General features: G+C 49.9%; 2 protein-coding genes across 7 annotated transcripts in view; one reads left to right on the top strand and one right to left on the bottom strand.

Moving 5' to 3' along the window:
- The first annotated feature begins 235 nt into the window (after nucleotides 1–235).
- Nucleotides 236–8,735, top strand: CCNI2 (cyclin I family member 2). Of its 2 annotated transcripts, XM_080555382.1 has the most exons (8): nucleotides 236–395; nucleotides 1,506–1,655; nucleotides 2,192–2,326; nucleotides 3,073–3,147; nucleotides 4,356–4,496; nucleotides 5,518–5,748; nucleotides 5,942–6,079; nucleotides 6,550–8,735. In XM_080555382.1, the coding sequence occupies exons 2-8, from the start codon at nucleotides 1,542–1,544 to the stop codon at nucleotides 6,955–6,957; spliced, it is 1,242 nt and encodes a 413-aa protein (XP_080411508.1). In that variant the 5' UTR covers nucleotides 236–395; nucleotides 1,506–1,541; the 3' UTR covers nucleotides 6,958–8,735. The 2 variants fall into 2 exon arrangements, with proteins under 2 accessions (XP_080411508.1, XP_080411509.1); XM_080555383.1 differs by lacking the exon at nucleotides 5,942–6,079 and having other exon boundaries at nucleotides 237–395.
- Nucleotides 8,736–10,665: 1,930 nt separating this feature from the next.
- The window catches only part of SEPTIN8 (septin 8), a 37,520-nt gene continuing 23,844 nt past the window's right edge, over nucleotides 10,666–24,341 (bottom strand). For 3 of the 5 annotated variants that reach the window (XM_080555381.1, XM_080555378.1, XM_080555379.1), the window contains 6 exons: nucleotides 22,898–23,059; nucleotides 21,060–21,156; nucleotides 20,524–20,692; nucleotides 20,152–20,284; nucleotides 19,217–19,407; nucleotides 10,666–11,719 (listed from right to left, as the gene is read on the bottom strand). In XM_080555381.1, coding sequence (XP_080411507.1) covers nucleotides 11,665–11,719; nucleotides 19,217–19,407; nucleotides 20,152–20,284; nucleotides 20,524–20,692; nucleotides 21,060–21,156; nucleotides 22,898–23,059 — 807 coding nt within the window. In that variant the 3' untranslated portion in view covers nucleotides 10,666–11,664. Of the gene's footprint in view, nucleotides 11,720–13,579; nucleotides 16,544–19,216; nucleotides 19,408–20,151; nucleotides 20,285–20,523; nucleotides 20,693–21,059; nucleotides 21,157–22,897; nucleotides 23,060–24,341 lie in introns of those variants that run through there. The other 2 variants (XM_080555380.1, XM_080555377.1) reach the window with 2 other exon arrangements.

Raw genomic sequence — 24,341 nt, 5'->3', positions numbered from 1 at the left:
GCTGCCGGGGAAAGGCGGGGATGGCCCCGCCCCTCTCCTCCGCCCGTGCCGGGCCGCAGCCAATGAGAAGGGCGGGGCGGCGCGTTGCCATGGCAACCGCGGGGCCGAGGCGGCGGGGCGCGGCCTGCTCCCGGCCCCCGCTCCGGCCTCGGCCCCGCCTCGGGGCCCGGCGGCCGCCCCCGCGCCCCCCTCAGGCCGTGGGGGGCCGGCCGGGGGCCGCGCGCAGCCGCCGAGCCCGAGCCCGAGCCCGAGGGCGGGGCGGGGCGGGGCGGGGCGGCCCCGCCCGGCGGAGCCCCGCGGAGCCCCGCGGAGCTGCTCGGGCGGCGGGGCCCCGCCGGCGGCCCCATGCCCCGCCGCACACGGAGCCCCCCCCGCGGCGCGGCCCAGCCGGGCGGGTAAGGACGGGGCGGGCACCGCGCTGCGCCCGGCCCGGGGCTCGGCCCCCCCCGGTGGTCCCGGATCCCCCCCCGGGCTCCCGGCCCCGGGGCCGTAAGAGGCGGGAGGGGCGCGGCGGTGCTCCCGGGGGGGTGGCGATCGCCTCGCAGGGGGAAGCCTTCGGTTAACCTCGTCGTGGTGGTGCCTGAGGGGGAGCTCGGCACCGCGCCCCCCCCCCCCCTCCCTCCGGGTGAAGCTGTCACGGCTCGCCTCTCCGCGGAAGGAGTCCGGGCTCGGCTGCCCTTCGGGCGGCCGTGCGGGGGATTTCGTGGGACTCGAGAGATAATGAGAAATTATTTTGAGGAATAATAGCTTGAAGGTCCCACAAGCGCCGCTTACCCACCGCTGTGTTTACAAAGAAAAGCAGAAATTGTAGATCTAGTAACATTTTTTTTTTTGTTTCCCCCTTTTTTTTTTTTCTTTTCCTGTTAAAGACTGGAATATGAGATAGGCCCTGAACTGCTGTTTCAGGCTGAGACATCGTCAGTGTTTATCTTTTAGGTGGTAGTATTCGTAGACATTTACTGTATGTAAGGACGTACACAGTCAGGAGAGTGGTGTTCCCAAAGCTGTTGCGTGTCTTCAGCTGTAACAAAGAAAGATTAGATTGCTTTAAGGAATAAAAAGTGTTAATTGGGAAATAAAAAATCTCCGAAGAACAATCATCTCGGATGCTTTTTTGTAGAAACCACAGGCCTCTATTTGCCAGAAACTTGGGATCTGCAGCTAACAGGTTGCAACTTAACTCCGCAAATGGGGAGCTGAATGTACGCGGCAGTGAACGGAGTAACACGCACTGCTCGACCCAGGATGGCTCAAGGAAGCTTTTACACAACACGAGAGTCAGAAAGCGAGCCTGCACTGTTTAGCTATCTGACACGTTTTCTCCCATCATCAGCTTCCCCCTGGGAAAATGTATGCCAGGATTGTTCTTTGCTTATCAGCAAACACACAAGTTGTAGGGCTGCTCCTGTCTCAGTCTCAGCATTGGACAAGCATCTTGAGAGGAAATCGTTCCTATCACAAGGAGCTGGGACATGGCTTTATAATCCTTCTCTTGGTTTTGACAGCGGCTCCCGCCTGGGAAACTGGCTCAAAGAGTTGCTATGAAGTGCCCTGGACCTCCAGAGAGCTCGAGACTTGCCTGCTTCCTGGAAAGTGCCTTAGCCAGAGAGACTAGGATTTGGAAAGTGCCAGTTTTCCACCATCTCACCCTGAAGGTATTCTCTCCACACCTCTGTGGTCCCAAGGCTGAGCAAATTCAAGGGCTGTTAAAAAAATCTGGTAGAGTAAATCAGAACCTGCCCTTGACTCATGCCTTTCTCCCCGTTGAGGGTGTTTGAATGCAACGTGTGCTGCAGCAGGGGCTTCAGTGTTCTCCGGAGAGGGAAATAATGAGCACACTCAGCACCTTATTCATCAGAGCTGGGCTTGGAGGTTCATACGCATTGTGCAAGGGGAGAGCTGTGTGCTGCACCATCCAGCCCTCCAGTAAAATTCCAGTACAAAGTGCCTGCAAGTGCAGCTAGAGCCTGGCTGGCTGGGCAAGGTGGAGGAGTACTTTAAATCACGCCAACATTTGCCCTTTCCCTTGCTCTGCAGACACAGAGGGCAACTTTCTTCACTTCAAGCCTCGAGACATCTGAAATGTTAATTAGGGCGCTCAGAATGATTTGAGTCTTCCTTTGGAGATATGTTAACAAAATCATCAAAGCACTAACTGTCTTTTTTATTTCTGACTTTTTCTTCCCCTCAGGGCACGGATATCTCTCCATCATGTTACGAGAAAACAGTTCTCTGGATTGCAGAAATCAGCTCTCGGTTCCAGTTCTACCCTGAAACATTCGCCTTAGCCATCAGCATCCTTAACCGGTTACTGGCATCGGTAAAGGTAGAGAATTTGTCAGTTTTTTTGTCTGGTTAGGTTACTGATTGCAGGTGTAAGGAGTATGTAATCAGCTTATACGTAAAGCAGGTACTGCGCTTGGCAGCAGATTTAGGGAGCAGTCAGGGTCTTCACGGGGGGATGTTTTAGGCACACGTACAAACTCAAGTGTTTGCCGAGGTTCTGCTGATTCACAGTCCTCAGCGGAAGATTGTGTGACCTGCAGTCCAAATGCTGCCGTAAGTACAAAGAACTCATGTATCAGTGGTTGTCTCTGCTAAACAGAAAACATTCGCATTATCACTTTTAGCGTGTTAGTTTTGAAATCACTACTTTTAACCAAGCCGTGGGGCCAACTTTTTCCACAGTTCAAGCAACAGTAAAGTTAGGAGGTGAACTGACCGCTGCAGCTCTTAATTCTGGTCAGATCTATACTGGCACTTGACAAAAGCATATTAATGTCTTTGTTAAGAAGAGGAGGGGCAGTGCATTGTAAACACTGTTGCATAGTGTCATCTAAAACCGTGGGAGACGTGAATAAAAATTGCACCACCAAGAGGATTTATTTTGTTTCACTTTGGATTTCCTTGATCTATTTTTGGCTTCAAATGAATCTTACTGCAGCTGAACTAATTCAGAAACAGCTGTAACTTAAATGAAAATTTGAAACTTGTGCGTCTGTAGTTGAATGACAATTATTTCTCCCAAGACTGTTATCTTCTTTACCCAGTGTTTTCTTTTTCTCCCTTCAGGCCCAATTAAAATATCTGCAGTGCATAGCAATTTCCTGCCTTGTCCTTGCAGCAAAAACTAATGAAGAAGATGAGGTCTGTATGTTTATAATTTCAAATACTCTAAACTCATCTCTTTTGTTCAAGTTATTTGTGTTTCCAGGTCTTTTGACGACTTGGACATAACGAGGAAGTCTGAGTTTGTTTACCCTAAGTAGGCCTTAAGGGGTGGCAGTAACATTTTCAGTCCTTTTTCACCAGTGCGTGGAAGAGTTGTGACCTTTATGGATGAAGGGCTTGTATTTGCTTATGTAATGGATGCATTTCCCTCCTGCACTTAAACCTCTCTTCTCATCGGAATCCACAGCTCGCAGTAAAACTTAGTCTAGGGGGACAGTCAAGACATACATGCACAGCTCTGTGTGCATGACATCAAAGTGCTCTAATTCTCCTGTGGTAGGTCCTGGGAGGCTATGGTAGGCAAGACAAAGCAGAGGTTCTTCAGAGGAAGTTTAAAATGGATGAGTTTGCTTGGAGTCAAAACTAGTTACTGAACTTGGTGAGGAAATGATTCAGGTCTGCACCTCAAGGTGGGCATGTAAAATCAGCAAATGCCCATGGAAGCGTGAGATACAAGGGATAATCATCCAGTGCATCTAGCTAAACTCTCATGGCAGAAACGCACTGATAGGCTTCTTCAGACATTTACGAACATGAGCCAAACAGACCGTGAAAAGCATTGCAGAGTGTATTTCTCCTCTTTCCTTCATTCTGTTTCGAAAAAGAACAGAAAAACAAGGCATTGGAGTCAGACGCGCTTCGCTTCAAATTCCTCTGCTGTAGCGAGATGCTCATCGTAGCCTTTTTAAGATGTATCATGGCGAGGTTATTCTTTTCCCCTCAGCTAAAAAGGAGAAGCTGAGTCAATGACCACAGGAAACAAGACAACTACAAAAGGCTCTGTAAAACAGGAAGCCTCCTCCTAGCTTGTCAGGGGAGCAAAGCTAATGAGACTGGTAGCAGGGAACGTGCATCACTGATGCAGCCTTCAGGAGGCTCACAGTGCCCCGGGAGGCTCACAGCATCGTTCGTGCTGTAGGCCTGGGGTTGGAGCCGGCTGCCCTGTGGTGAGTACAGGCCAGTCCTCATTCATTGTGAGCTACCTAAGGAGAGTGCTCTCCTGAACGAGCGGGCTGCGTAGCACTTTGGGATGGGTGCAGAGTTGTTAGAGCCCTTCATAACACACAGAAATGCACACAGCGCTGTGTAGGAAGGTGGCTTCTTTATTTTTATTTTTTTTACAGGTAATACCATCGGTGAAGATGCTCGCAGTGCAGAGTGGTTGTAAACGCTCTCCAGCTGAGATCTTGAGAATGGAAAGAATTATACTAGATAAGCTTCACTGGGATCTTTACACAGCAACACCAATGGATTTCTTAAACATTGTAAGCACTAAGTTTTGCAATTTTTTCTTGTTTAAAGAAACAGCTTATCAAATAATACTAGAAAACATGTATGCACGCACATACACACCCACACATCCTTCCCCCGATGCTTTGCAAACTGCCAGCTCTTAGCTATCTGCAAGCCTTTTGACGAATGCTACAGTGATTTTTATTATTTTCTTTTTAAATTAACTGCTATTTAAAACCTTTCATTTTGCTCAAAAAATTTACTCCCATCTTTAAAGGACAACTAAAATGGACATTAAAAAGATTCTCATACTGCACAACTATACGCCATTTTTATTTTTTTTAAATACACACTGCAAAAATATTTCTAACTATTTCCGTTCTATTAATACTGTACATAGAAAGCTGTCAGTTTTGCTACATTTCACACACAGGTTTTTCTTAAACCATTTTCCTTTTCATTCCACTGATAATTCACCCTTGTTTTATGCAATTAGACCACTCCAATCTGGCACTTAGTTCACACTGCAGTTACTAAATATTTGATAGAAACAATTAAACTTTGTCTTCAAGAAACGATCATGTGCTAGGTAAGGCAAAAATCATGTCATACAAACATCCTGGATCCCTTTTATAAGGTTATGTGCAAATATTAAGCCATCTTAGGCTGCTGATTGTAAAAACTGCCTTTCTTAGGTGCTTGTTTCCTCACTAAATTCAGAGTACATTGTTATTGGTTTTACTCTACTCATATCTGCTGGTCTGAACTGAATCTCCACGATAGCAATCTGGATAACATAGAAACTTCAGAAATTGTTAGGAAACACAGACCTTTTACATTCATTATAAGCTCAAAAACAGTTCAGTGGTTGGCAAGTACAAACACAAAACACAAAAAAAAAAAAGGGTGGGGATGGGGGGAAACCCTCTTGGATTCCTGATACGAGATGAAATTAGTCTGTACGTCTGGTTGATAACATACGAAAACATACAAAGTTCACTGACCTCTGCTTTTTTTTTTTAAATATATATATATATATTTTCTTCTCTCCAGTTCCATGCCATGGTGATGTCCAACTGGCCCCATCTACTAAATGGGCAGCCTCAGACGAATCCTTCCCGCCACGTTGCATTCTTGACCAAACAGCTACAGCACTGTATGGCGTGCCACCAACTAGTGCAGTTTAAGGGCTCCACATTGGCCTTGGTGATCATCACCTTAGAGCTGGAGAGGCTGACTCCTGATTGGTTTCCTGTTATTACTGATCTGCTAAAAAAAGCACAGGTAGGAATCAAAATGGCCTTTGGTTGCAAATCTCGAGGCCGGGACACCAATAAATAAATAAAGTGCACGTGTATTTACGATCCACATTGCACTTCAGCAGATTTCTGAGAAGCCTGTGTCCGTGTTCTGGCTTTGCTAGTGCTAACAGAAGGAGGAATGAAACTGTTAAGGGCTGGGGCCTTCCCTTTGGCAGAGAAAGGAGGTCTCCAAAAGAGCTTGGCCCCAGATAGCTCCCTGCCCCCTGACCAAGGAGATTCTCCCATCCTGGAAGTGGCCGAAAGCACCTACAAAGCTGCCCACGCGCTGTGTCCCCAGCTGCCCACTGAAGATGGTGAGAACTTCTAAAAGCAGTTACCTTGCTTTTAAAATCTAATCAATTTAGCTTCCAACGATACATACAAAAGGCAAGCTCTGTTTTTTTTTTTTGAAACTTTTCTCCAGCTTCATAAAACATGTGCTTTTTAAGAGCATAGGTTTAGAAGGCAAATGTCCCAGGTCAGCAGCTTACCATCAACTCATTTTGTGACTTTGACTTTGAAATAAGTAGCCGCCTGCTGTCCCTGCTGGACGTCACAGCCTCCTAAAAGGAGAGGGAGCACTCACCCACCTTTTGTGTAGTGGTTCAGGAGCTCCTGATTGAACGTTTTGCATCAGGGTCAGTATGCATATTGCTGATATGCATCTGTTGAGGTGTCCGATACAGCCTGTCCCTGCCCTCCCCCTAATTACAGTCACAGGAACAGAGACCAGACTAGAAAATAATTTATGATGAACTTACCAAAAAAATTTCTTTCTTTACAGGTTACCAGTACTGAATTCATTCACTGCAAAGAGTTCGTGGATCGAGAGCTAATGCGTTTGCAGCCATCCAACGCCATTTATATTTTTTATCCCGTCACTCAGGCCATCCAGGGCCATCCCGAGGCAAGGTTAGCCTGCCCTTACCCTTCCGGATTGAAACATTCCCAGCAAGCGAGGTCGAGGGCGGCCGTAAGCCAGCCGGTTTCAGCACCTTTCACGTCTACTCCAGCCCAAATTCCTGACGACGCCATGGAGACAGATGAATACTACGATGGATTCAGCCACCTGTACAGTGAGGATGGGGGCGTGGACGGTGGGAGGGGACACGTGGGCGGCTTCTGCCCTCAGCTGAGGCCTGGAGAAGGCAGCTCCCCCTGTCCTCCCTTACAAGCACCTGAAAGGGACTAGTGGAGACCACCCTGCCTTGGAAGCAGCGCCTGTGGGACCAGTAGGTCCCAGCAAACAGACCAACAGACACAACAGAGCAAGAGCGCTGCTGTGTCTTTCAGAGGATAACGACAAAATGGTGTTATTTTCCTACTTATGCGTTTTCTAGCAGTGTTTGCTACCCCTCATTTTTAACATCCTGTAAATACAGAAAGCTGGGGAGGGATCGGTCACAATCCCACAACTCAGGGATCAGCTTGGCAGAAGGCTATGAGCTGCGCCAGAGAGCACCACATGCCTCAGTTTATTTTTTCAGATTGCTATGATTGAGTGCGAGAGATGAAACGTTTATGTCATCCAGCACACTCCATCGTTCTCTTATTGGAGCTAATGTGACTTGCCCCATGGCAGAGCGAAACAGGAGCTGCTTTCAAGGAAGGGGAGCTCCCACTGCTGGCTCTGTAAGAGCAGTCCTCAGGTAGGACCAAGGTTTTGATTTAATAGTGACAAGGCCGTGAGCCAAACCATTCAGTTTTTGTTAAGTCCTTACCCTGGATCCAAGGGTTTTGAGGTCCGTGCTCCTTCCTGGGTGAGCCGTTAAGGGCCCCCTCCAAGTTCCCGGGAGCTGTGGGAGATCACTTCTTGGCCGCAGACAGCACTGCCCAGCCTGTGCCATCCAGGCTGGGTTTTTTTCCTGTCCTACCAAGCTGGACAATGGAAAATGCCCTCAACTAATTCCTTACCACTACCAGAGTAGTTTTTGTTAACTGTTAATCTCTATAGCAAAGCAGTTTTACAATCTACAAAGGTCAGTTTAAGCTTCTCTTGCACTTTTAAAAATGGCCTTACACGTTTTTTCAAAATACACTTTTTTTTTAACGTGTTTTACACAACAGGCCAGCATTTTCAGGTGCTCGTTGTACTAGTTAGAAGTTATAATCCAGACAGTACTGTATGAGTAACAATACCGTACCTGTACGTCTGTCACAGAACAGGAAAGGCTTTCATGGAGCCCAGCACAGGCCACGTGCTGAGCAGGTGTCTCAGTGATAGTGGATAAATGAACAGGGAGTAGGGATAAGAAAGGAGCAAGGAAATCCTTACGCTGCTTGGCAGCAGCGCTCACCAGTGCAGGAAGAAATTTTGTGGCCTTCCTTCCTTGGCTCATCTTCTTACCTGGTAGGAGAGAAAGTCCCGAACTGCGAGCTTTGCAGGAGTGACGTCCTGAGCAGCTCTGATAACAGATCAAGCTTTCCAAAGTCTTAACATTTAGATTTTGCCAGAGCTGGTCCTGAGGAAAGAATCGTATTTGTGCAGGGAGAAAGTCGAGCTTTTCTTTTGAAACTGCAAAGAAAGCAGTGCCCAAGCGTTCCAGAAGGAAACGTCTATCACAGATTTGGCGCAAGAGACACGCGAGCAGACGGGATTCGAACCAGCACTGAAAGCAAAGGTGTTCCCACGAGGCAAGTCAAAGCTACCCCACGCTGAGTGCTGTGCTGCGGGGGGAGCCCAGCGCCGCGCCAGGGGATGCCCCAGGAGCAGGGCTCAGCACTCCTCCCCACAGCTGACACGTTTACAAGGTGTCCTGCAGCCGGGAGCTGGGCAGTGGCGTGCTTGCGATGCGTTATTTATTAATCCTACCTACGTCCCACAGGGAAGGTTCTCTCTTTGTGGTAGGGCTCTTTCCTCCCCCAGTGTGGCACCTTCCTTTTCTATCAAACTGTGACTTGACTGCCCGACTTTCTGAAGGAGGCAAGTTGTCTTTTGTAGTTTACTTTAAATAAAATATAATCTCAGTCTGCACGTTCTCAGTGTGCTCCACGAAGAGGCCAGCAACAAGGCAATGCCCACAGCAGCCCCTGCAGGAAGCTGGGGTGCGCGTCTAGTTCTCGTGTCTAGTTCTGCTTTTCCTCCCACCCCTTTTCCTACCGTATCTCAAGCATCTTCGCCAGCTGCGTTAACCAATGGAAATGTTAGCAGAAAAATTCTGCACGCAGTAATTAATGCCTCCATACCACAACAGCTCCTATGGAATGTTTTTCACCCCAGCTTTGAGCCTATATACGTAGCTTCTTGCCCGTATGCTGGGTAAGACGTTACAAACCAACAGGCCTGCTTTTCAAAACCCCCGCAGTGCAATCTGAGCCACAGTCAAGAGCGCACGTTAACGGGGAGCTAAATCTAAAAGGTGAAGTCCGTGCTGAGAGGCCCGGCACAGTCCTGTGCTCCCAGTCGGGGTGCAGGACGACAAACTGGAATGGGAACCGCATCTGGAGGCTGCCTGCTCCCCTGCACGCTGCTTCTCTCTGGTAGCACAGGTCCTGCCCACGCTTCTCCCAGTGCTGAGTTCGCATAAAGGAACTCACTCGCGGGGCCTGGCCCCAGCAGGCCGCAAGCGTCGCTTTTCAGCTCCCCGTGCCTCTTACCTTCGCGTTGCTGTCACTGTTCAGAACTGAACTTAGGGAACAGCCTGCAAACTCCGGGAACAAGCTGCAGCTGCAAACAGGACCGTTCTTTTAACGGAACGATAGCATTTGCCCTTCTTACTGGGAGAACCAGGTCCGAGGCTGTTTATGGCCTTTCACTGACTCTCCAGACGAGTTACCGTAACAGGACCAACGCAGCACGCCCCCAGCTGAGAGCCAGAACAGAACAATCATTTTGTCCGGCCAAGCTTCACAGACGATGACTATCTCCTGTTTCAGTGCCTGTCTGCACGCATTACGGGTTGCATGCACGTTACAAACACAGGTCGTTTCCTCCCTCAAGCTCGTGCCACCTGCAGCTGAGCTCACCCCTCGGCCCCGCACTCATTCTGCCGCGCACCAGGGTCTGGCAGAACGCGCTGGATTCAGCCAGCACAGCAGCGGCTGGCAAGCACCTGACGTGCTGAGGGCCGGTTTTGTGAGGTTTGTTTGGGGAATACTCGGTCCCTGTAAAACTCCAGAGAACATTTACAGAGCACTTCCAAAGAGCTCTTAAGGTGAATTCCCTTGACCCGGTAGAAGGGCTGTTTTCTCCCCCTCCCTGGGGTGCAAACACAGCCCAGCTGCCTGCCTGGGCTCTGTGGTTTGGAAACACAGCGAGCAACGGGAGGATCTCATCCCCTCACCTACCGTCACCCTGCAACGATCACCACCAGGGAGAAAATGAACCTAAAGCAACCTCGCTACGACTGCGGAGGCCCCAGCAGCTCCCAGGGGGAGGCGGACACGGCGCCGTGCTGGCTCCTTCCCACCCGTGCCGGGCACAAGCGCCTTTCCTCGCCCTCAGAGGAGCCGCACACAGCAGGGACGGTGCATGGAGGGACGGCCTTTCTCTGCTGCAGGTTTGAAAAAAATTTTTTTGGAAAAAATTAAAATGAAAAAAAAAAAAAGCAACACAAAAACTTTCATGGTGCAGATCAGGGGAGCAGCTGAAGATTTCGAGTGTGCCTAACAGCAGGCTTTGATGATTTTCCTTTCAGAATTCAGTGACGTTCTAAATGAACGTTTCCTTCATCAAACATTTACAACTTGTGGCCTTCCTCACCCGCCGCACACCACATGAGCCCGGGCGTTACCTCCAGCCGTGGCACAGGGCCTGGGCGTACGGGTGCATCCAGCACACACGTGGGACAAGAGGGTTAACAGAGGGAAGCTGGAATGGCAGCGAGGATTATGAATTTGGACAAAGCACTGTGTTCTTCCAGTGAATATAATTAGCGTACAAAACGCGTTTAACAGATGTTTGTTAAACATGTCAGTTCTATTTTTATTAAACCCAACTTTGGTACAAGCAGGTCATTCCTGAGATTCATTTACAAGTTTGTTTAAAATGAAGGTAAACTAGGGCCTTGCCCTGTTCCTTTGAGAAGTTAGCCTGGGACACAAACATCGAGCTTTTTTTTTTTTTCTTCCTTTTTTTAAACAAGTTATTTATGCAAGGGGAAGTCGGTCTGCTATAAACGCAGAACATAAAGCCTGGAATGCCGAGACTCCAGCTTTAAACCGTTTCCCCTCCATTAACAAACTACATTTAGTTGTCCTTCAGAACGGTTCTGTTCTTACCCAGCACATCCCAGGAGGAACTGCAGGAGTCCGGGCTGGCCAGGCAGGAGCGCCGGTAACCGAAGAAGTAAGGGCGAGTGCGCAGGGAGCTTTGGGAGGGGGGTTAATTGTGAGGCACGCGGGTTACAGCCCTAAGAAAACTAAACAAATTGAGGCTTGGGGATTTAGGTTGTAAGGCCTGTAAGTCTACAGAAAAAAAGCTACACGGAAGAGTTATTGCTAAGAAACGCCAGAGTCCAGCTGAAGCGCTAAGGGCGTTAGGAGGTTCTCAGGTTACAGCCCAAAACCAGACCAAGGAGAGGAACAAATGAAAATCCCATTACAGCGGCAGCTCCAGCAGCAAGCTGAAAACTTGTCTCACACTAACCCGACTTCGTTCCCCTTCCCTTGGGAAGTTTAGTCACAGTGTTAAGTGCCTCGTCCAGGCTCTCACCCCGAAATTAGTGTTTTGGTTTCAGTGCAAGCCATGCATCAGCCTTAATTAGCAATTTATCTTTTGGCAAGTACCTCAGATTTCGCCTTTATCAAGAACCTGATCAAGCAAACTTTTCCCAATCAAACGATACAGTGCATCTTAGTCCTTGCTATGTAATCTCTTCTGTGCAATATATGGCAAGCTTAAAGGTGAAAGCACCAATTAATTTCTTCTGCATGAGATGTTTTGGCCTTAATAAATCTTCTAATTAACATGTCTTCCTGTTGTTATGGAGCATGCGCTGGGAAGACTAAAAAAGCTACAGAAAGAACAAAAGAGAATCAATGTTTAAGTTTCAGTTATTTACAGGAGGAAGAGACAGCACGAAAGGTCAAAGTGCAAACGTAACGCAGGCCGCCCGGGAGCGTGCAGGGCCGGGTACACAGGGGGAGACTTTGGGACTGAAACCATCACAACTTGGAGAAGCTTTCGTGGCTGCCTGGACTGCGGTTGGGACTGGTTTGAAATTTTAACGAGGGCAGACTGCTGACACAGCGTTTGAGACACCCCGTGCTGCAGGGCGTGGGGCAGGAAGGGGCTGTGCGCTGTCCCCGGCCTGCTCCGGCCAGGCCAGGACCGCAGGCACCTCGGCCTGCCCGTCCCGCGCCCGTGCTCCCAGGTTCCAGCCCTCACAGCCCCACAGCTCTCCTCACCCAACAGCCAAGGAAACGAGACGAGGGAACGAGGCCGGGTTTGGGGCTGCTTCCTGAATGCACGGGCATGGCCCGGGGCCTCGGTCACCGGGCTTCAGCTCTGAAACTGTAAAACTTGAGCGGTACCTACCTCACTGCAGGATTGTTTCTATATAAAAAACAATATTTCACATTTCTCATGGCCTTGCGAGCATCTTTAGGGGCTTTGTTCATTCAGCAATATTTGTGCAATCTTAACCTCGCTCCCATGGAAAAATACTCACCTACGTACGTCACCCTATGCACTTCTTCTCTGGCCTCCTAGAAGATTTGGCTTTAAAAAGTACTGGGATGGGTGAGTTTGTGAAACGTTTCATACAAACCGGTTGGCATCAGCTGCAAAGTCCCATTTTCAGGCTCATCCCTCAAGGGCTTACGAGGCCCAAGTGACACGACCCTAACGCGGCCCCGGCTTCTCTCCTGGTCAGCGCCCTGCGGGTGCAAGCACAGGGCCTGGCAGCGTGGGGCCTGGTGCTGGCGTGACCAGCCCGGCCCTATACAACGGTGGGATGCAAACAGGCTGCGCACAGAGGGACCAGGCTGCCCGCTGCCCTTTAAGCAAGCTGCGTGTTAAATGCAAAAAGCACAGGTCTCTTACACGAACCAGTTCCTGCAGCAACAGCACGGTACGTAGTCACGTTTCTACAGAGATTTCAGAAGCAGCCAGTACCACCGACTTGGTTTTGTTCCTGAAATCAGGGGTGCAGAGAAAGCTTCGGTCAGAAGCACCGCCTCAGCAACACCGTGCACCAGCCAAGCTCTGCTTTTTGTTTTTGTCCCAGGTGCAGCACTGATCTCAGTCCAGTAGCAAACAAAACCCAGAGACACCCAGTTAACTGAACACAGCTTCACGGGCAGCAGCGCCCCGCAGAGCTGACACCAAGAACAGAGCTTTAAGCAAGAATTTCATCAGCAGCAGCCCCTGAAAAGAGAAACCTGAAGTGAAGCTGTACACTTTTTTGGCCATGATGTGGCCAAAATAACGTGGTAAGATGCGTTTTTCCAGGAAAAGCGTACCGTTCTGGTTTATATGAAGAGGAAGTACCACTCAGACACTGCCACTGTCCATTTCTGCTCCCTTTTCGCCCTATCCTTAAATCACCTGTTTGGGCATCGTTACAGCAGCGAAACTGCTGCTAATTCTCCCCTCTCGGTCACAAGATCCCACAAAGGAGAAGCACTAACAAGCTTAAAGGCAGCTTTTGCCTGAACAGCGATGGAGTTTGGATTAATGCCTTAGAATCTCTCCACAAATTACAGATGTCCTTTTCTGCATTTCGTATGATGTAGAAGTTAATTTTATTTTTGAGTGTTCCCAATATTCAGAAGATACACTGTGATCTGGGTAAGCTTTGCAACATTATGCATTGTTACTTCATCTAGGTAACACAGGAAATCCACTGCTAAATAAATGACACCACAAAAACTCAAAATACATGTGAGATTTAATAAAAGAAAAAAAAGTACAAAGTGAGTGGAAAGAACTGAAAGTCAAAAAAAACCCAACACATTCAGAATGACAAAGCAAACGGATGCAGCACGTCAGAAGCATGCTAAACCCGCACAGGCACATCCCCAGAGCTCTTCATACTTGCTCTGAGCTAAACACCCCTTCTGCACCCTGCGGGGAGCTCACCACAATCAGACACGAAGCCTGCAAAACTTAAAGCCCCTAAAAACACATTTTAAATTAGAAAGCAGACAATATACATGATGGTCAATGTTTAAATGACAAAAAACAAGACAATTTTTCCTATTAATACCAACCTGTTACAGATAAATGAATAACACAGCCGAAAGATGTGTAACTGAACAGCTTCAGTCACTTCTGAAAGGCTTTGCTTTCACTTCTAGCCTACAAGACGTAAATCTTCAGACTGGAGTGAGATTAGCATCACAATGTGTTTGTAGCTCATTAAATAAAAATAAGATACAGAACTACCCTATATACCACATATGTAAATCTTGTCTCAGTCAAGAAGGAAGAATCAAGTACTAGAGAATAAAAACTGAGTTCTGTTGGGAAGATTTTGATGTTGATTGCTCTGAAGAGTTGATTGACCCTGATGAAGTTGAGGTCGACAAATAACTACAAGAAATAGGTACGTCCAGCCCAAAGGAAAGTCAACGTATATATAATAATAATAATCATCATTAAAATATTGTTACATACATTCTGAATGTCTTCTTCAGAAAAACCTGGGAATTTCTCCACAATGCCCATGGGTTTGAAGGTTTATACTCTTTTATTGCTATCATCATTATTCTTATCTGTTATTCTAGGAAAAAAGAATTGATCTCTGTTGAGCCAGGGCAGAAAGAAGTCATTTGCATAGATCTTGTTGGCTGCAGCATGAGATCAGGACAAAAATATCGACTGGACAAGCAATGGTGAGGCAGCTGTTTGCATATGCACTAGTGTCAGTTGGAGCTTTATTCCAGCCTTCGGTAGCATCGGCCTCGAGAAGCAAATCAGTTAACCAACCAGCCCTGCTTACTCAGGCAATTAGTGCACCAGAGTTTCTCTCGTCAGTAAAAATCAAAATCATGCCCCTAATTTGCTACATGGTTGGATTTCAGTCAATCGTCAGCTAGAATTGTCTTCCTGGATGTAACAACGGGTTGCGTCCCTCGCACGCTTCCCTTAGAGAAAGGCCCGTTAGCCCTCTCAACATTTCAAAGTTACTCTTTAAAATATATCTAACTCAGAGGCACAGCCTTAACAATTACACATTCAGCTTTCAGCAGACTCCTAATAAGTGCGCGCAATTTCTCCTCTTTGAAGGCCTGTTCCCAAAGGTACCTGTGAAGTTTTCGGGAGGTTCTTTCACACAAGCATCAAGTAACGCTGGCGTCATTTTCAGGACATCCATGGAAGAGGCCAATGTCCATGTGAAAACTTTTAATACCTGAGCATGTATTTAGGGAAAAAAAAAGCTGCTTTAATGGGATAAAGAAGCTAAAGAACCTCATCTTACGAGCCGGCAAGATGCTGCCTTCCAACAGACCTGCAAAGGCCCAGCTGCGAGGCCATGCCCCTCCACCTGCAAGGCAGGTAAGGAATTTGCTAACCGCTTAGCTTACAGACAAGTCTTTAAGAAAATAATAATAAGAGGAATCCTTTACCGTTAATAACCAAAAAATGCACACACTCACAACTAACACTTAGCCAGCCAGTGTTTTATAAACTCTAAAGATGCTACGTGGGGGCTAATATAAAATATTTGTTTTCTTTTCGTCTGTTGTCTGATGGAATTGGGTCCAACTATTTTTCCATGACAACAGAGCTAGTCAGTCTCTATTCAGTTATTGTCCTGCTTTATTACAAAGTGGTTTGAGTGGAAAAAAATAATATTGATCTGAATTATTCCTCTAAGCTCAGTTACCCAGGAAAACAAGGCTGGGATTTCTATGCATGAGAGGGGGGTAAAAGGAAGCACCTCTAGGAGGAAGGGAGGTTATCAGCATAAATACGGTGCATAGGTCATGATCAGGGGATTCTCCTGATCAGGCACATGTCTATGGCTTTTTTTTTTTTAAAAACGACCTAAAAGGAAAGATGACTGCTTAGTTTTTTTATACAATGGTAAAATGTGCTGGTAAATGACAAGTGAAAAGCTGCACAAAGCCTGTAGTTCCACATCATACAACAACCACCTTAAGAAAAACCTTTCTATATAAAAGTTCTACTTTAGCAGTAAAGAAAATTCAAAACATTGTCCCATGAGTTTTATTAACCACTCTCTCTCTCTCTCTCTATATATATATATTATAAATGAAGAAAATATTTAGAGAAATTCAGAATTAAAATATATAATTATGGGATTACGGGTTGGTACTTGGACTAAGATTCCCAGGGCAGAAATTCTGAGTGCTGGGTTTCTCGCCCATTCTAAACGGACTCAAATCCAGATTTTGTTAGAAAAATAAACGTTTCAGCACTCTTCATACCACTTCTCACACCTATGCGTGTGCAGAGGAAGGTGTATGAGGGAGGAAGGGCTCAAGCAGTCACCTTAGCCAACACAAAAAATCAAAACTCTAGAAAGCAAGTACTTAGCTGCTGGGTAAGCTGAGTTCAGACACACAGTTACGGTCATTTTATGCATGGCTGCTCAGTCGCTAGGTTTAGAACCAAACACCTTGCTTCAGGGATTAGTCGTCTTTGTTTAAAAAATTTACATGGCAAAGTTACTTCCTTAAACCTACTGATAACTCTGCACAGATAACAGCAAGTCGTTACACTGCAACCACCGGAGATGCTCATTTTCTCTTTCACTTTGGTCCACGCACACAATGTTATGAGAAGGGTCACAAGGTGGGGAACTCAAGCAACTTAACACATGAAAGCACCAAGTCCACTCTTGGCCTGAAAGTCTGTGTGTGATTAACTGAAAGAAACAAAACATAAAAAAAAGCATGAATTAAAATTATGAAAATTAATCAAAAGCAAAATGTAGTGAAACGTTTAAAAAAAAAAGAGAGAAGGCCAAACACTGCTGTGGCATCCGAGGGCTCGCAGAACAGAGCGAGCACTGACACGGCCACCACTGCACAAAGCGCGATCTGTTCGGCAGCTGCCCGCACAAAGCGTCGCAGCACAGACACGTTTTTTTCCCTCTCCGCACCTGCGATTCTTCCCTCTCCATTTTCCACTTATTAAAGCTACTCAAAACCCCATGTTAAAATATGACACGTAAGAGGTTCAACCAGCTCTCCTAACACCAAGACACGACGAAATCCCCCCCGAGACCCTTATCTTCATTCCCCCTCCCTCATTTCCATTCCTTGCACCGTGCCAACAGGGCACTGATGTACCGGAGGTGGCTGACGCCCCCCATGCTGCTGCCCGAGGACGGCCCCGCACCACCTCCGCTCACCCCAGAGCTCTGCAGCCCCACACCAGCCCCAGCACCACCAGCTCGGCTCCTGGCTCACCGAAGCCGCAGGCAGAGCCTGACCCGTGCTGCTCAGCCCCCATCCTGCTCAGCCCCCATCCTGCTCAGCCCCCATCCTGCTCAGCCCCCATCCTGCTCAGCCCCCATCCTGCCTGCCGCAGCTCCCCAAGTCCCAGCTGTCCCCGAGGCTGATTTGGCTGAAACATCTCCCCTAAGCCAGCCGGCAGAGCTGCTTGCCGGGGAGCGTGAGGACCCCATTACCGTGTGAGCTCCCCTGGGCTAACACCAAACTGTCTCAGGTCTCCCCCAGATGAAGGGGATCTGGTTAGGTGGCTCACTGGCAAGGCAGGGCGCTGGGGGAGCAGCCTCGCCGTCAAGTTTTCATTTCAGAATTTCACTGCCCTGCTTGAGCGGAGACCTCCACGTGCCTCACTTGGAACCGGCTCACAGGGTCATTAAAAAAAAAAAAAAAGAAGAAAGAAATAAAACCAATCCAAATTGCTTCCTCCCCGTACCGCGTTGGCTCTGCTCCCGCTGACAGCGCCGCCCCGCAGCCGCCTCCAGCAGGGCCCCGGCTCTGCACAGAGCCTCCCTGGGACGGGGCCGCCGCGGCGCACCCGACTGCACGGAAAAAGGGAGGGCTGGAAGCAGCGCCTGCAGGTGGGCTGCACCCCGCAGGAAGCCTATTTCTGGCGCAGCCGGCGGCAGCAGACAGGAAGCGGCCGCGTTTCCGCCCAGCATCCCGCCGGCATCGCCCGCGCCAGAACCAGCGCGGGTCTCGGGGCGCCTGCGGCCTTCAGAGGGTCCGGGCCCGGATGGCCCCACGCTCAGCACCGAGCTTGTCCGGGGGTTCAACTGGACTGAACCCCGCCGCCAGCAGAACGCTCTGCAAACTGCTCTGGCTCTGCGCGAGGTGGGGACTTGCCCTGAGCACGCTGCCAGGCCCGGAGGAGGGAGCGCCGTGGTTTTGTTTTTAACCCCAACACATCGACACTCGGAGCAAATATGTTGAGTTACACACGCTGTTATCTCCCTTCGGAGGGAACAAATTACCAGCATGTCAGCACGCAGAACAAGCTCTGCCAGCACTGCAGCGCATGTCACAGGAGTGACAGCACGGGAGCTCATCAGCAACGTGGAGTCAGGCGCTGTGCTGCCAAGCGTAAGATCCCTGGGAGTAGTTAACACCCAGGCTCTCTCTTTTCATCATTAAAAGGCTCAGAAGGCATTGCCGTTTGCCTGGGCTGGATGTGACAGCATGCGATTCAGACACCAGAGCTCCTTCACGCAAGAGGAATTAATAAAAAGTGCTGGAACAACAGAATGACCACCTTGCACGGCAGCTTACCTCGTTTTGTTCCTTGAAGACTGGCTTGAATGTAAGCAGGATCACCACCACCAACCCTTTCTTTGTAAACTTGTTTGCCCCACTCCTGCTCTATCATTATACAGCCAGGCAGGGTATATAAATAATGCGCTCTCAGCTTTCTCCACACTCCTGCTGGCTTCAGCCATGTCAATTAACTTGCAGCAAGCTAAGATAAGAACTCTGCCTTCAGGGGAAAAGAGCTTTCTCAGTAATTCAGCGCGAGCAGAACTGTCTTGGAGCCCTGTCTCACACAGAGCCCTAACGAATTTCCAGTGCTGCTTCAGTCCAGGATGCTTTGTTTCCCTTTTTGCAGCTCGGCCTCTGAACACAAATGGCACTCTACAAGGAGGGCCCCAACCTTACAGATCTCAGCAAGGTGCTGCAGGATGGGGCACCACACCTGTAAGACATTAAACTGTCAACACTGTCCCCACTTCTCTCCCCTGGGGAGAAGATGCAGCTGATTTCTAGCCTGTACGTCTCTAGGGACAAGCCATTCCCATGACTGCCTGCACTGGCTGTCACAGAGGCGAAGCCAATCCTGCCAGACCCCAAACCTTTAGAGAACGGCCCCAAAGCGAGAAGCCCACCTGCAGCCAGCTGGGCATCCCTGGGGCAGGGCCTGGGCACAGCAGGCCCCTGCCGTCCCTTTGCTTTAGGCAGTCAGAAGGGTGAGAATTGGTGTTCCAAAATCCCCTTTTCCATTTGCCGCGTCAGTAATTGACAGAAAATTAGTCTGAACGCACACACAGCCTTCCCAGTGGCAGAGGAGAAAAGACCCAAGGTTGGTCACTTACTTTTTCTTGTCTTTGTCCTTCCTCAGCGGCTGCTGTGAGGTAGCCTGCAGGGACTGTGACTGCAAGGTTTCCACCGCTACTTTCCGCCTGTTGAAGGCATTCATCTCTTCCTCCAGCTCCCTCCTCTTCTCCTCCACCTTCCTTTTCTCCTCCTGGTGTATCCTTTTCAAGTGCTCAAACTTCTCGTGCAGCTGGCAGGGGACAAGCGCCCTGAGCGTCGCACCCAGCACCAGCGTCGGGCCGTCGCCCCCAGCCCCGCTCCCAGGAGCCGTCACCCCATGCCCCGCACAACTCCCCAGCACCACAGAGACCTGCCCAGCTGGCGGGGACGGGGCAGCCGGTGCCTCTCAACCGAAGACAGACTCGGCTCTGCCTGACCCCACACATCAAACAAGGAGAAAGAGCGAGGTCTGGATAAGGTCGCAGAGGATCCCAGCTCAGTTTGCAGCCGTGCCGCAGGGCTGAGGACACTGCGGGCTCTCTCCTTCCTCACTCCTTTGAAGGTGGTCCCTTTATTTCCTCCCCAGTGGTGCCAGCTGCCCAGGGCCTCACACTGCCCCGTGGGACTCCTGCCCCGCTGCCCCATTTGCTCTGCTGTCCGGTGGGCCTCCAAGGGTTAAGCCTACCTGACCTAAATGCTCACCGAAACGTTCTGCACTGCCCTTCGCTCCCCAAACAGCAGCCCAGCCTCCTACACACCGCACAGACGGGGGAAGATTCCTGTTTCTGAGGCACCTAAACCAGTGAGGTTGTTTTGAAAACATTACTCAGCATCCCCTCCCCTAGGTGGGGGAAGGTGTGTGCGATTTTGTGCTTTGGCTCAGGAGGTCTGCTCAAAATCTGTAAGTGCTTTCCAGGATTCATACACTGCCGAGACCCAGATCCCATGGCTGACTGTATTTTGGGCTCCCTTTGCAGGTTTTTGGCACACCTACCTCTCTCTCCTTCTCCTTCAGCTCTGCCTCCGTCTCCTTGACTTTGTTAACAAACATTTGTCTCATTTCTTCCTCTTTCTTCTGGAGCTCACCCAAGAATTCTTTTCTTTTGGTCTCATATGTTTCTTGTAGGCTGGTAAGAAAGCAAATGAAATCCAGACTCTTCGGACACCAATGACTTAGGGATGGGGAAAACGCGTGCCTGTCTGCCTTGCTTACAGACAAACAGGCAGGGAAGGGAACCCCAAAGTCAGCTGCAAAGCTCAAAGCCGGTGCTAGCATTTTCCAGCCCAGCACTGCAGGTACCACGCACAGACCTCCCCTTTTCCTGGGGCTGCCAGTACCCGACTGTGGCTCTGCGCTGCTGCTCACCTGAAGGGCTGGCTGTCCGGATCCGTGTCCTTGAAGCCCATCTCCTCCAGTTTGCACCTCCTGTACAGCTCGTAGTGGCGGGTGTGAGTCTGCTCCCGGAGATCCTCCATGTTGACTCGAATCAGCATTTCTCGCAGCTTCACGAAGTCGCAGTGACTTTCATTCTCAACTGATTAGAGCAAGGCGAGAAGTCAGCAAAACGCACAAGAGGGAGAAGCACAACTGCACGTACAGCCTAACCCCACAGATTCCCCTCCCACACACCTCCACCTGTCACCCCACACAGGGTAACCAAGCTTTCGGGATGCAGGGACTCTTTTTGACCATGCCAGACCGGGTGGGAACTTCAGCAGAGCTCAGACAACGTATTTGAGATGCTGGCAGGAGCACAAAGGCTGGCCAGCCCACACGAGGCTGCAGGGGACACAGCTGCAGCTTTTAGCACAAGGCACCTTCACGCACAGGGAAGGGCAGAGCTGGAGGGCGCCAGCACGTGCCTGTGCACGTGGCAGGGAGCCCAGCTCCCGGCTCCTTACCTTGCACCACTCCCCACGGGTACTGCCGAGCTCTCACCAGCTTGTTCCCAACCTTCACCTCCTCCGTGCTGCCGACCACAGCAAAGGGCAGATGAGCCTGCAACAGAGTCAACGGCAGGGACTTAGCACGTGGGCTAACCTCTGGGAAATCGGCCTGACCACCCGAGTCCCTTCACCCAGGCACAGGATCTACTTCAGAAATCCTTCCAGTGAAGCCCTCAGTCTCCAGTATTCAGAGCCGTCTCCCCTCTGATCCGTGGTGTTACGGCAGAGAGCAGCATACGGCCATAGCGCAGCAGAGCAGCTTACCAGCAGCGCTGGCTGGACTGCACTAAACACGGAAATATTGTGGGAACACCATGCTCATTACTGCTCTTCCTCTCCCCATTTGTCAGGTTGTTCTTGTAGCTGCAGTCCCTCCGCATGCCAAGAGCGGGGCACTTCCCGCCTCGCAGAAAGCACGGAGACGTCCGTAAACAGCCCTCGTCCCTTCCAGTGCCCGCCTGCAGCCTGCTGGGCCACGTGCAGGATGCGGCGTGCTCGCTGCTCGCTGGGCTGCAAAGCACCAAGGACAGTACGGAAACGTGGCACCGGCCTCGCGGCAACATCCTCAGGGCCGCAGGGAGAGCCACGCAGCGGGCACGTTGCTCTGCCAGCACACCTGAGGCTCAGCACACTGCTCCCTCCCAAACTTGCAGCGCAGGCGCAAGTGTCTGAAATGCTTCTTCACCTGCAGAACCGCCCCCTGCCCTCCCCAAGCTCTGCCATCCTGCTGCAAGGCAACCTTCAATCTGGAACACGGGTTTTCGTCTTCAGGCTTCCTTCCCATCACCGCTCCTTTCCTCTGCAGGACGGCCCTGCTCCACCTCCAGCAGGACGAGGCCAGCAACAGCCCTCACCTTTAGGAGGGAACGGAGCTGGCAGGGAGGCCGCCAAACGTATTTTGATTGAGCAAAGAGAACACACAGCAACCATCGTTTTCATTTCTCTCCCCAGAACACCTAACTTGTACTCTAAAAGTACTGCCTGCTCCAAAGCTTTTAGCAGCCCATGAATTCAGCAAAAAAAAGAACCGTTATAGTGGCTGCGTAGACATCTAACTGACCTAACAATCAATTGAGTCTTGAAAGCTGGGGAGAAAAAAAAAAAGGATTGAAAGAAGAACCAAAGCATTTAAACCTGGAACACCTCTGCAGAAAAATATTCATCTTGATGAAAAAGCTACTTTTTATTTAAGCCAAAAAAAAACCAACAAAACACAGAAAAACACGAAAACGATGAAAACATTTCAACTGTTTCTATTCCAAAAGATAAACTCTGAGTTGGGAGTAAAGCCAAATTCCAAAACTTGAAATTCTTTTTCACGTTTCCACTGCATCTGAATTTGATTTTTGAATTTTAAGAAGGACGCACAATAGTCGCACAATTTTTCTTCTTTGCTTTAAATTGTGCTCTCTCTGCTTAGCTTCCCTAAGTGGAAGATTTAATGTAAATCTAACTGTAAATTGCTTATTCAAAGTCTCTCCCTCCTCAAATGATAAGTAGCCTAAAAGCAGATAGAAATGAATTTTGAAGAAAGTATTTTTTGAAAATTCAATAAAACAAATTTTAGGGTTGAGCTGAGTGTCTCCAGAGAGCCCACAGAGATTAAATAAGAGCCACATTTTAATTAATTTTGTATGCAATAGCCTTAGGCATCTGTCAGATCCAGAGCATAACTTCCAAACATATTTAGCATCTGGACAAACCCAATGGAACTTGCCTTTCAAATGTATTTTGGCGCAGCAATTTAATTTGTCACAACTTCTGGAAGCAATGCACTTGGCAGCGTTACTCACGTTCATCACCGAGTTGATCTCGGCAACTGCTTCGTCATCTGTGGGGAACTGGTAGATCTGCACACCGTTGCTGACCAGCTCGCTCATGATCTTTATCTTAAATTTGTGCAACTCGCTCTTGGAAATGGTGTCTGCTTTGGCGATGATCGGGATAATGTTCACCTACAGCAGAAGGAAGGAAAAAGAGCCAGGTGAAAACAGAGCCCAGCAAACAGAGCCCAGCAAACAGGTCTGCAGGGAGCTCAGCTGAGCGCAGCTGGCCCAGGTCACGCCCCGGTGGCTGCTCTCCATCTCCTAAAGCCACCCAGGTGCCACGCTGTGCAGGCGAGCTGCCGCACGAGCCCAGCTGAACACTAGAGGGAAGAGTTTTCCAGGAGTGATTTGACTACAGGACTTCCAGATAAAGCGAAGACAAACAGCCTGCAACAAGCACGCAGCGAGCAGATCAAAGCCCCTGCTCTTGCCTCTGCATTTTGTTCCACGCTTCAGCGGAGACAGAGACATTTCAGCTGTCACATCTCGAGTTATCACCCATTCAGTTCTGGCTGTGCGAGGACGAAACGCTGCCGTGAGCCTACGTGAAACCTTCCCCTGTCTGAGCAGAAGGAGCACGGACTCCTCAGATGCTTTGCCAGCAGCTGCAGATCCCTCCCGAGGACCCCCCCGAGCCTATCGGTGCGGACCCCAACTCACACGCTGCGTGGATTACAGCCCCCCTTGGGAAAGGTGCAGGGTGCCACACGGCAGGCAGGAGATGTGCCGTCAGGCTGCTGCCGCTCAGCTCTGGTTTCACACCAGCAGTCACCGGGCTCACCGCACCACAGCTTCATCAGCCCGGGTTTCACAAAGCCGCCTGCGAGCAGCGGGGTGGGGAGATCCCCCCCGGGCCGCGTCCCACATCCTTGCGCGCTGCGGAGCTACAGCGGGGCAGGATCTGCCACGGGAGCCTGTTAGATAACGCTGCTGCGCTCAGAGAAGCCAAGTGCGGCACTGCACCCCCTGCTTAAACAAACAGCAACAAAACTCGTCTGTCTGAGCAGCAGCCAGACGCGGAGCAGTAAAATTCAGGCATTTGGAGCAGCGAGAAGGCAGGCTGCTTTGCCACCTAACGCTTCCCCACAGCCCACGCTTTTTGTCCTGCCGAGCAGCGATTCGGAGCAGCCACTTGGTGCCCATAGAAATAAGCGACCCTTCCCTGCCCAGCTCAAGCTCTCTCTGCAGCTTGGGGGTTTTCCATGCCTCTCGCTTTTTCTCCCCCCTCCGGTTCAGCGCTCACTAAACACCGTGCGTTTACTTGCTCCAAAAGAGAGCTGCCCCATGTGCTCCTTGCCGCCGGCAGTATTCCCTGCCCACACCAGGTCTGCAAGCAGCAGCAGCTCTGCTCCTGACACCAGCGGGCTGCTGCCTCCCCGGCAGCTCGGTCCCAGCCACGTCCCCAGCTCAG

This window comes from Anser brachyrhynchus (assembly GCF_964034855.1).
Source record: "Anser brachyrhynchus genome assembly, chromosome: 14".
Taxonomy (NCBI): Eukaryota; Metazoa; Chordata; class Aves; order Anseriformes; family Anatidae; genus Anser; species Anser brachyrhynchus.
This window is presented reverse-complemented; position numbering and strand designations above follow the sequence as displayed.

Coding starts and splice junctions, on each gene's coding strand:
- CCNI2 (XM_080555382.1), top strand. CDS start 1,542: ATGAAGTGCCCTGGACCTCCAGAGAGCTCGAGACTTGCCTGCTTCCTG. Junction 1,656..2,191: donor TCCACCATCTCACCCTGAAG/GTATTCTCTCCA, acceptor TCTTCCCCTCAG/GGCACGGATATCTCTCCATC. Junction 4,497..5,517: donor CAATGGATTTCTTAAACATT/GTAAGCACTAAG, acceptor TCTTCTCTCCAG/TTCCATGCCATGGTGATGTC.